Raw genomic sequence first — 12,305 nt, 5'->3', positions numbered from 1 at the left:
TATCTATCTATCTATCTATCTATCTATCTATCTATCTATCTATCTATCTATCTATCTATCTATCTATCTATCTATCTATCTATATATATTTATTTATTTGTCATTTCTGCAGGTTTGGTCCTTGGTGTTAATATAAATAAAAGATTATTTAAATATTTATAATTATAAATAACATATTACTTCACTAGTAAAACTGTAAATACAACAAAGATTATTGGAGAACATTTTACAAGAAAATACTATTTCAGGCTTTGTACTTTAATTCAATTGGTTTAAAAACTGGTTCAAAGTAAATCCTACATAATTTTTTCTTATAATTACTTAGGGTTAATATTGATAAGTAATGCACACAAATCTTGTATAATGATACATAGGGCAAGACTTCAACATGATCATAATGTGTTTTTGGGTAAATCCTACTGTTTATGTGTTATCTTTTAGGGCTTGTAGATGCCAGTGGGAAGCAAACACCCAGTCCACATCATGCAGGTAAAAAACGAAACAAATACGGGATTATTCAGCAAGTGCTTATAATACGATCAACAACACCCAATAATTATACTTTCACAAAGTCACTGATTAAACGAACTGTGACACATTTAGAACAATGTCAGCTATTGTAAGCTTAATGGACTACATCTATCATATTCAAGAAGTTTCAAGCACTTCCAGACTTTCTTAACCTGAAATACCCAGATTTTATTTTTATTTTTTTTAAACGGTTTAGACAAAATACCTTTTAGTTTCTGATAACAGATGTGTCTTCAGGGCTTTTTCTGTATTTCCTATGTCTTGCGTCAATCCTGTGGATCTTCACATTGCTGTCATTGCTGACATGACTGTCTTTTCTTATTTAGATGCTGCTGAGGAACCTGGGGAAGAAGGTAAAGTGATAACATCAGACTCACTCAAAACTGGTTTCACTCTAGAAACTGAGCCCTGGCGACCTTTGACCCCCTTTAAAAGAAACAACAATAAAATCATCAGCAACTAAATTATACATTTGTATTTTTTCTTTACCCTCTTGCCAACTGGATGATGCAGGAGAAACAAAACCAAAGCATAAGTGAGTGAAACTAAAATTTCTGTGAAATAAATTATAAATAACCGAGGTGGTAACACTTTACTTGAAGGGGTGTGCATAAGACTAACATGACACCTTCATAATCATGACATGACACATGTCATGAATATGAAGGAGGTTGTATGCATGTTTATGACAACTGTCATTAAGTGTCATTCGCTCAGTTATGTCATTTTTAATGCAAATATGACATTATTTGACCTAACCCTACCCCTACCCTTACCCCCAACCATAGCCCATAACAAATACATCTCAAACAATGTCATCTTTGCATTAAAAATTACATAACTGAGCGAATGACACTTAATGACAGTTGTCATAAACATGCATAAAAAACCTTCATATTCATGGCATGTGTCATGTCTTGATTATGTAGGTGTCATGTCAGTCTTATGCACACCCCTTCAAATAAAGTGTAACCAAAGAGGTTATATATAAAGTATAATACATAACTATATATTTCCAAATGTAAGACAATTAGTATGAAAAAAAAAATACTATATGCATTGTTGTTGATTATTAGACCCTTTGTGCCAGCTTTGGTGCCTCCTAAAATTCCTGATGGAGAGAAAGTTGATTTTGATGTGAGTATTTTATTTTATTTTATTTTATTTTATTTAATTTAATTTAATTTAATTTAATTTAATTTAATTTAATTTAATTTAATTTAATTTAATTTAATTGTGCATCACATTTCATTTAATTATTGTAGTATACACTTCCTTAATTTATTTACGTTGCATTAATTAGTTTACCACTGCATTTTTGCGTTGCACTGTTGTCCTTGTCAGCAGCAAATACTTTACAAATATGTTAACTCTCATGCCAATAAATCAATAAACTTTCTGTTTCTAAACTAAACAGTGTTATATGACCTGCACTGTCATAAAACATGTGCTATGAGTAGTTTGCACGGTACTGTACATTGCCACTATTACATAATTAACTTCAAAACGATATCCTCAGGATATTCACCGCAAACGTATGGAGAAAGACCTGACGGAGCTACAGACGCTCATCGAGGCTCACTTTGAGAGCAGAAAGAAAGAAGAAGAGGAGCTAATCAACCTCACGCAAAGGATCGTAAGACATTTTACAAAAATCTTAAATAATAAATTAAATACATTTCTTCATAATTATTGTCATACATTACAGAACGAATTAATTAACCCTCACTGCTGCAACTATAATAAAACAAGGGAACATCTTGTTGAAATCACCCTGCTGAAAAATGCTATACTGACCAGCTAGGCTATACTGGTCTACCAGCTAGACTAGCAACAAACCAGGCATAACCAGCATGGAAACTCATGCTTGCTTTACTCTGCTCTTTCCTGCAGGACTGAGACTCATTTTAGAGAGCCAAACTGTTCACTACATAAATACATACTTTCAAATAAAGGCATGACTGTATAGGGAACATAAAAACTATAGAAAACAGTGCAAAATATACTACAGTCAATGTTTGTGTATTGTGTAAATTGTGAATTATGAATTTGTGGCTAACTACATCAAACTACACGTGAGTTTTCTGGAAATGATTGTGTTCATCTGAGTGCATTTGATGTGACATAAATGATCACTAAATAGATCTGCATGGAAACCGTGACACATGACCATTGAAAAATTTTTAAGAAATTAGGTATTAAACTGAATAAAAGTGACCGTAAAGAAATGTATAATGTTACAAAAGATTGTTGTTCATTAAAAAATCCAGTTTCCACAAAAATATGAAGCAGCACAACTGTTTTCATCATTGATAATAATAATAATAATATTTCTTGAGCAGCAGATATGACTGTTTTTACTGTATTTTTGATCAAATAAATGCAGCCTTGGTGAGCAAAAGAGACTTCTTTCAAAAACAGTAAAAATCTTCTATTCCAACTGATACTGTAAGTGCCTCAAACTAAACTCTTGAGTATGTTTCAAAGCTTTCAGATGTGCTAAATATGATTAGTTCATCTTCAAACAGGTTGTGCATGTGTTGTGACCATCAGGAGAACCGCAGGGCAGAACGAGCGGAGCAGCACCGGATCCGGACAGAGCGCGAGAAAGAGCGACAAAACAAACTAGCCGTAAGTTCAGTGAAGTGGATGCCCTCCTTATTTTACAAGGCAGAAAAATGCTCTTTTCTTTGAATGTGCGAGACTTCTGACTTCTGATTCATTAGCTGATACAGGTTAATGACTAGATGATTAACAAAGTGCAGTTAAAAATCTATTTGCGTTTATGATTAGGATAATAAATTCATATATAATGATAACAAATAACACTTTGCAATATCAAGCAGCATAACAATCTGTTTTTGCTCAAATAGCTGGAAGTTAAGGACACCGGCGGTCTCACACATTCAAATGACAGATATAGCCATCAATTTCTTTCAGGAGGAAAAGGCACGAAAAGAGGAGGAAGAGGCTAAGAGGAAGGCCGATGATGATGCTAAGAAGAAGAAGGTTCTCACGAGCTTCCAGTACATGGGATTCATGCAGAGGGTAATGAGCTCAGAGGTCAAAGGTCACGGTGCACAGCCACTACAAATGCTTGTTTTCTGTTCTGTTTTGATTGACAGACAGATAAAAGGGGTGGGCCTAAGAAGCAAACAGAGAGGGAGAAGAAAAAAACGATTCTTAGTGAACGCCGTAAGGAACTGAACGTCGAAAACCTGAGCGCTGATAAACTCAGGTGAAGGAGCTTTAAAAACACGACGGCACATACCTCTGCCAGTATGAAATGTGACCCTGGACCACAAAACCAGTCATAAGGGTCCATTTTTCAAAATTGAGATACATCATATGAAAGCTAAATAAATAAGCTTTCCATTGATGTATGGTTGTATTGTTATGATAGGACAATATTTGGCCGAGATACAACTATTTGAAAATCTGGAATCTGAGGGTGCAAAAAAATCTAAATACTGAGAAAATCGCCTTTAAAGTTGTCCAAATGAAGATCTTAGCAATGCATATTACTAAGGATTGATATATTTACAGTAGGAAATTTACAAAATATCTTCATGGAACATGATCTTTACTTAATATCCTAATGATTTTTGGCATAAAAGAAAAATCAATAATTTTGACCCATGCAATGTATTTTTGGCTATTGCTACAAATATCCCCCTGCGACTTAAGACTGCTTTTGTGCTCCAGGGTCACAGATAGTCTAGTAGCACCGTGACATGAAGCCATTCATGAACTGGTTAATCATGTTCCTCATGTGCTTTTATGCAGAGAAACTGCGAACGAACTCTGGAAGTGGATGCGCCAACTTGAAGCCGAGAAGTTTGAGCTGCAATACAGATACATGTGCCAGAAATACGAGGTGAGGTTTCACAAAACCTGTCATTATGTTAGAGGAGTCCTACCATTTGGAGAAGATGAGTTAATGGGATGTACAGTACAGTACAACTATCAATTACACACACATGCAGTCACACCCAGCACAGACCTGGCAGAACAATCATCCGGGCCGGTTCCCAGAGATGCCGCTTGATTGACATGAGAAGGAAGCAAAGCTGTGCGGCGATGATTCACCGAGACTGATTCGACTGCTTTTGTGCTCCAGGGTCACAGATAGTCTAGTAGCACCGTGACATGAAGCCATTCATGAACTGGTTAATCATGTTCCACATGTGCTTTTATGCAGAGAAACCGCGAACGAACTCTGGAAGTGGATGCGCCAACTTGAAGCCGGGAAGTTTGAGCTGCAATACAGATACATGTGCCAGAAATACGAGGTGAGGTTTCACAAAACCTGTCATTATGTTAGAGGAGTCCTACCATTTGGAGAAGATGAGTTAATGGGATGTACAGTACAGTACAACTATCAATTACACACACATGCAGTCACACCCAGCACAGACCTGGCAGAACAATCATCCGGGCCGGTTCCCAGAGATGCCGCTTGATTGACATGAGAAGGAAGCAAAGCTGTGCGGCGATGATTCACCGAGACTGATTCATACGTGTGGTTTTCTGTCTCATAGATCACCGTGCTTAGGAATCGTGTCAGCGACCATCAGAAAAAGTAAGTTGCTGTGAAATGGACCTGATTGATTGATACGTTATCAAAAGCTATGTTCATGCAACAAACCAAAGTGCCAGAATTTACACTTTCTCCTTTAATTTTGTGAGGTTCACATGACCTAATAAATTTGGCCCACATTTTAGACACTAATCATCATATTTTTGTCAATATTAGAAGAAATGTACACTAGCACTCAGAAGTTGGGGATTTTTTCTTTGTTTTTGAAAAATGTAATTTGATCAGTAAAAGCTATTTAGCAAAAACAGTAAAAACTAAAAAATAACTGTTTTCTATTGAAATATATTTTAAAATGTCATTTATTTCTGTGATGCAAAGCTGAATTTTCAGCATCGTTACTCCAGTCTTCAGTCTCACATGATCCTTAATATTTTTGTGGAACATATTTTTTTCAGGATTCTTTGATGAAAAGAAAGTTCAACAGAACAGCATTTATTTGAAATAGAAATCCTTTGTTACAGCATAAATGCCTTTACTGTCACTTTTGATCAGTTTAATGCATGCTTGCTGAAGTATTAATTTCTTTTTAAAAAATCTTGCATGGAAGTGTACATGTGGATTAATATTGTAATACCTCATATAGTGCAATTCATAAATGATTGTATGATTCACCCCAGCAGTAAATAGATAGTTAGTCTAGTTAGATTGTCATTAAAATTGCTCTGGAGTCATGTTACACAAAATCTGATATTTATGAAGGCAGCTCAAATTGATTTCAAAGTGATATTGTCATTACACGAGGAAGAAAAAAACAACAGATTTGGGCCCCATTCAACTGCATCAACCGCCAAAAACCTGTGTAGCCCCTCCAGGTGTTAAATATCAAATATCCAGCAACTGTTGAACAATAAAACATGTTACCTTCAGCTCAGATGTGAATAGTGATGAGCAGTAGTACTGAAATAACACACAGTATTAACCTCAGTGTGTGAAAGGCCTTGGTAAAGACCAAGCTAAGACGCGTAATGCTGCGAGGCTAATCTAACATAGCATCACGTTTCCAGAACTCTCTGTGCAGAATAACAGTTGCTGCTTTGTTCTAGCACAACCTTAATCCAGAACCTAAGGCCACGCAAAAGGAAATAAACATATAGCTGAAGGATTGTGTACTGTACATTGCAAGTAAACAGAAAAAGAAGCATGGTTGAGTATCAGTAGCACATGGTAATACCCTGGTTTTTTGATGTACACCATAGTATTGAATGATCATATGATCACCATATGGTGTTTAAAGGTACTGTAAGATACTTCAAAGAATACTACATCATGCTAGTGTCCAAAAACATGGTATTAACATCTTTTTATGCAAAATATAAAAATATACCCTGTAAAAATGTTTTGTCTGGTAACTTAAAAATATATTCATCTAAAATAACTGGTTTAATTCAAGTAAGAAATATAACCTAATATTACTGAATCAATCTGATGCAATTCAGCTAATGAAAAAAAACAACAATTTAATAATCAGGAAACAATTGCAATTGCAAAAACAATTACAAACAATTATCAACCGAATTATCATATTCATATACAATATGGTATTAAAATAGTACTTAAAAAAAAAAATCCCACGGTATTACAATCCTGCCAGTGTCCAAAAACATGGTGTTACTGTGTTTGTATATTTTTTCATGCAAGATATAAAAAAAATATACCATAAAATTTTTTCAGGTAACTTAAAAGTTTATTGATATAAAATCACTTGTTTTATTCAAAAAAAAATTAATATGACAATATTAAGTTAATGCAACAAAAATAATTTAATAATCAGGAAAATAAGGAGCAAACAACGGATCGTGTGTATGTACCATATATAGTATTTAAAAATACCATTTTGTTAGTGCCCAAAACCATGGTATTTCCATGTTTTTATATAACATTTTTGTATGCAAAATATAAAAATATATACTGTAAAAAATGGTCAACATAAACATATTAATCAAAGTAGACTGGTTTAATTTTACAAAATAAATAGACACATTCATTTAATGCAAAAGAAATTCAATTTAATACACATTTTTGCTTTTTACCCTGTATATGGGAAATTGCAAAATACATCTGGTAGTATAAATATGGCATTTTTTTATAAGCATATGAACAGCTGCTCAACACTAAGTTGTGTGGAAGTCAGGTGGTTTAATAATAGACTACCATCAGCATAAAATAACAAACAACAGAGCTGCTATTCCAAACCAGCGCTTGATCCCGTCATTTAGCGGACTTAACAAAACCCTCTAGTCAAACCCAGTGTGTGTCGGATAGGTGATACATCTCTCGCCAAACACTCCTGCCTGACTCATGCCAAACCCGTACAGACTTGCCGAGCTGTTATGGCTAATATGACCTGTAGTCGCTGTGAGCTGAAACATACAAATTGATCCAAACCCCTAACGCAACAACCACAACATATGTAATGGTGAACAAATGTCAAAATGAGCCAAAGAAACTTCTTAGAATTGATTACTCAATGACTGAATGACATGCGTATATATTTATATCGTCTGATATTATATAACTTGATTTATAATACATCATACAGTGTAATAGAAAATATCTTAAACTTGCACAAACAACCTGTAACACTCTCATAAAATCATTTGCATTTTAGAACACATTATAAAGACAAACAAAGACATAGAAATCATCTTAACTGAATGAAAACACTATGGTCTTGAGAAATAGAACAAAAAAAAAAAATTATGTTTTTGTCATTGCATTTGTTATGCATCGTTACAAAAAGCATCTACCGCCCCAAAAGAAATAAAAGCTCATTCTTACATTTCCTCTGCAATACTTCACCAAAATTAAAATGCAATGCAATTAAAATGCAGTTTGTTTGTAAAGTGCTTCTCTTAGTCGACCACTTGAAGAGATCTGAAAGCTGCCGACGTTATGTCATTCACAAAGGATTTCTTATTCATGCCTTGCTGCAAGATGAACACACAAACACACAGGTTAGATATTTTACTGTGAATATATAACACAACTCAATATTAAATACAAGTAAACATGACCTCACACCGGTATATACCGATGTACAGTATGATTATATAAAATCTGACTTTACAGCTAGAATGACATTATCCGAGTCTGATCACTGTAAAACCAGTGAGGTTAGATTCTTCAGGTCATCTAGACACACAAAGAAAGCCACCCGTCTCCACCGCGACTGCAGGGTCGGTGTGGTGAGGTGTGGTTGGTTTTCACCCTTAAGCATTCTCACACACACACACACACACCTCACAGCTAGTTCTCCGCACCACACCCAAAATCCTCAACCGTCCGACACAAACACACACACACACACACACAATATTTTCCCACAAGCAGCCTCAGGAATGAGACATCTGATTCCATGCACTCATCACCAGCTATTTTGGTGGAAAACCATACATTTTTTCTTATGTATCCACACCTAAAATAAAGGTACCAAAAAGGTGTTTTCTTGCCACACTGTCGCCTTTGCTCAGATGGAGTTTAAAAGAAAATTAATTTTCAGTAATATTTATTTAAATGCACTGATTAACTTTGCAAGAGTTATTAAACTGAACTGAATCAACATTAAATGACTTGAGCTGAATAATGACACTAGTACTGTCTTTTAAAGCTGAAATGAGAAAAAATTGGCATTTGAAAAATACATATTAAATAGAATACAATTTTAATAAAAATAGATAAAAAAAATTGCTCAGAATTATTATGAACTAAATTATAATTCTACATTATTTTGGATTTTATTTTCATTTATGGAGCAAAAAAAATTGAACTGGATCAAGACACCAACTTACCAACATTCTGACTGTACGGAACTGAATTAAATCTACATTGAATGACTTGAGCTGAATAATTACATTATCATCTTCTTTAGAGCATGAAAAAAAGGTTTAATAATTATACAATTAATTAAATAAAATTCTTAATGAATTAAAATTAATAAAAAATAAATAAATGACACTATTGTCTGCTGCAGAGCTGCTTACAGCTGAATTGAACTCTTTTCAAAAATAACGAAATTTGCAGCATCGAAACTGAGCCAAATAATGACATTATTATCTTCTGTAGAGCTGCTTATAGCTCAAACTATGAGTTTTTGTTTCATAATGGATGACTTTTACAACATTTACACTGTTATTTTCCTGTTTATTAATGTGAAGCTGCTTTAAAACAATCTGTATTGTATAAAGCACTATATAAATCAATCAATAAACCAAAACACTGGTCTGAAGAAACTATAATGAAACATCGAGAACCTTTTACATTTCCAAAAAACCATGTAGCAGCTCAAGAACTTTGGCTTCTCTGCTGCAAAGGACCACCGAGGAACTTTATTTTCGATTCCAAGTACTGTTATTTGTATTAGGAAAATCTTTCTAGCAAATATTGGTTATGTTTGCAGTCTTACCCTTTTAAGGTAACTCTGAATATTCTTTTCTGACCACAGACTGTGAAGAAGAACTCCTGCCGCAGTGCTGGACTTCGGCAGACCCCTGATATATTACAAGAAATTACAAACATTTAGCATTGGAAAAAGTACATATAAAATAAAATGTTAAAATATATTTTGAATTAAAATAGATAAAAGTATTGCTCGTAATAATGTTATTATACATTCTTAACATTTCTTATGAATTATTTTTTCTTTTCTTTTTATTCTTTATCTTTCAGTTTTCTTCAGCTGCTTTGGCACAGAAAAAAAAAAAAAAACTATTTCAAAGAAAAATACAAAACAAGGTGAAATACCTTCTATTTTCTTTTGCCTTGTTAATTCAAGTAGTCTGATTCATATATCAAGAATAAGCCTGTTTGTTCACTAAGCTGAATGAACAGAAGGAAGTGCGCACTCACAGATTGAGACTCATGTTGTTGAGGGAGTTGATCAGGCTGTTGTTCAGCAGACTCTTGCCGATCTCAGGGTCGGCCTTCATCAGGGCGTGTGCGCTGTTTAGAGCTGTGGCCATGGTGCTGTCGTATTCAGGCGAGGAGTCGCCCTTTGTGAGCCCTGAGTTCAGGAACCCGACCAGCTGTGGGAGAGTCTGACGAGCTTCACGAGCAAAAACATTCATCAGAACAACCACAAAACACACGCTAGATCAAAAATACCATGCTAATAGCACAACCCTACGGCAAAAACAATACTAAATCAGATAGGACACAATTAAAAAACGAGACAAAAACCGCAACATTAATCATATGCAGTCTGAAGTGATACAAAAACAAGCAGTCAAGACAGAGAACCTCACAGACCTGTCAACCATTATGTAACTCTTCAAAACAATAACACTACAAAGTTAAGTTGTCTTATACTTGAGTGATGGCACACATTCGCTTACCCATGGTTTTGTTTGTTCGTGTGGATCTGGACAGATTCCCGAGCAGAGCGACTGCGCTGTTCTGTAGAGCGGGATTGGTCGATTGCAACAACGGACTGATGTACTTAAGACCGTTGAGCTTCTGGACGATTGTATGACTCAATACATTCGATACCTAAAAACACAAGACATGGAGCACAGTGATTTATCTGGAATTTTCAAAAAAATGTATAAATAAATAAAATAATTTAATTTAATTATGTTTAATATACAAAACATTATTTAATCATAATAATTATCATAATGAAATTAAATAAAATGTTTGAGTGCAACCCATGAAGACATAGATGCTAAAAAAAAGGTTATTAAATTAAAATTAAGTTTAATATAGTTATACATATATATATATATATATATATATATTCATATAATTATTATTATATACATTACTATTTAAAATGTATATCTCAATACAATAAAATAAAATATATTTTATACATATATATTTTTTACATCCCATGAACAGGTGCATTCTATAATATAAAATAAAATAATTCTTACATTTTTATAAATATTACAAATATAAAAATTAAGTATATATACAATAAAATGAAATACTTGATTTTCTTTGAGCTCAACCCATGAACAGGTGCATGCTATAAAAAAATAAAATAAAATAATGCTTACTATATATAAAACATTATTTAATCAAAATAATTCTTAATGAAATAAAATCCTTGCTTTTCTTTGAGTCTAACCCATGAACAGATGCATGCAAAAAATTAATTAAATGAAGCTTAATATGTAAAATTATTATTTGAAATTTACTTGATTTTTTTTAAACACAACCCATGAACCGGTCCATAAAATAAAATCAACAATGCTTAATATATATATTAGGGTGGAACGGTTCAACTAACTCGCGGTTCAGTTTGTATCACGGTTTTAGAGTCACGGTTTCGGTACGGTTCGGTATGTGCTATGTTTAGGGGAAAACTATACTGTCAAATAAAAATAAAGAAAATAAGGATAATCTATTTTACTACAAGCAACAGCACAAATAAATACAATAGAGTAAAGATAAAGTAATGAAATGTAAAACAGCATTGCATATTTGACTGTATAAATGAAAGATTAAACTGTATTAAAGTTACAAAAGCTATTCAATCAAGAGCAGTGAGTGATTTCTTTGTTGTTTCTGTTTGATTAACATTAAGAAAGTGCTGTCACTTTAAGAGAATGCACTGATCCAGTGCACTGATCCAGTACGTTCAGCCAGCTATGTCTGCTATAGGACACTTATCAAGACAGTGAATTTGTGCATTTAAACACAATACTTCAGAGAGAGCTTAATATTTGCCGTGTTCTGAGGCATGGTTTTGCGCACTTCGGATGAGCACACGCACAAATCTTCTCACTGTGCGCGTGAGCTCGCGTCCTCTGGCCCTTAAATGTTTAAACTGGCAAAGCTTAAATGAGTTTAGCTTAAACACCGATATCAACGTGTGCTGTTCAGGTCTCACCTGTGTGCGCGCGCTATCAGCACCCGGGGGGTAATATAAATACTCATATTCCAGCATACGGCATTCGCATTGAACAAGAGTGAATGGGTTGTCCACGTTTTTTTTTTTTTTTCCCATCGCTGTTGTTGTAATGTATTGGGAAGCCAGAATGAGCATTCATCAACAGAAACATATATTAGCTGAACCCTGTTTGTTTTACGTGTTATTTATAGCAAACCATATTACAGATTCGTTGTCAGATTTAAGTTAAACCGTGGTCCTAGCGCGTGCCGAACCGTGTGCGGAGAACCGTACGGTTCGATTTTTTTCCGCGAACCGTTCTACCCCTAATATATATATATA

General features: G+C 34.1%; 2 protein-coding genes across 2 annotated transcripts in view; one reads left to right on the top strand and one right to left on the bottom strand.

Annotated features, from left to right (window-relative positions):
* Positions 1–5,117, top strand: part of LOC107587623 (troponin T, cardiac muscle isoforms-like) — an 8,628-nt gene extending 3,511 nt beyond the window's left edge. The window contains exons 4-13 of the mRNA XM_016275470.1: positions 442–489; positions 858–884; positions 1,045–1,066; positions 1,608–1,668; positions 2,051–2,167; positions 3,085–3,162; positions 3,472–3,579; positions 3,657–3,769; positions 4,318–4,408; positions 5,073–5,117. Of these exons, the coding sequence (XP_016130956.1) occupies positions 442–489; positions 858–884; positions 1,045–1,066; positions 1,608–1,668; positions 2,051–2,167; positions 3,085–3,162; positions 3,472–3,579; positions 3,657–3,769; positions 4,318–4,408; positions 5,073–5,117 (710 nt within the window). The remainder of the gene's footprint in view (positions 1–441; positions 490–857; positions 885–1,044; positions 1,067–1,607; positions 1,669–2,050; positions 2,168–3,084; positions 3,163–3,471; positions 3,580–3,656; positions 3,770–4,317; positions 4,409–5,072) is intronic.
* A 2,657-nt stretch (positions 5,118–7,774) lies between these two features.
* Positions 7,775–12,305, bottom strand: part of LOC107587587 (plakophilin-1-like) — a 15,952-nt gene continuing 11,421 nt past the window's right edge. Inside the window, exons 10-13 of the mRNA XM_016275420.1 lie at positions 10,462–10,615; positions 9,977–10,172; positions 9,534–9,618; positions 7,775–8,058 (exon numbers count right to left, since the gene is read on the bottom strand). Of these exons, the coding sequence (XP_016130906.1) occupies positions 7,984–8,058; positions 9,534–9,618; positions 9,977–10,172; positions 10,462–10,615 (510 nt within the window). The 3' untranslated portion in view covers positions 7,775–7,983. The remainder of the gene's footprint in view (positions 8,059–9,533; positions 9,619–9,976; positions 10,173–10,461; positions 10,616–12,305) is intronic.

Source organism: Sinocyclocheilus grahami, unplaced genomic scaffold (assembly GCF_001515645.1).
Source record: "Sinocyclocheilus grahami isolate Dianchi unplaced genomic scaffold, SAMN03320097.WGS_v1.1 scaffold94.1, whole genome shotgun sequence".
Lineage (NCBI taxonomy): Eukaryota > Metazoa > Chordata > Actinopteri > Cypriniformes > Cyprinidae > Sinocyclocheilus > Sinocyclocheilus grahami.
Note: the sequence above shows the minus strand (reverse complement) of the source record. Positions and strands in the feature narration are given on the sequence as shown.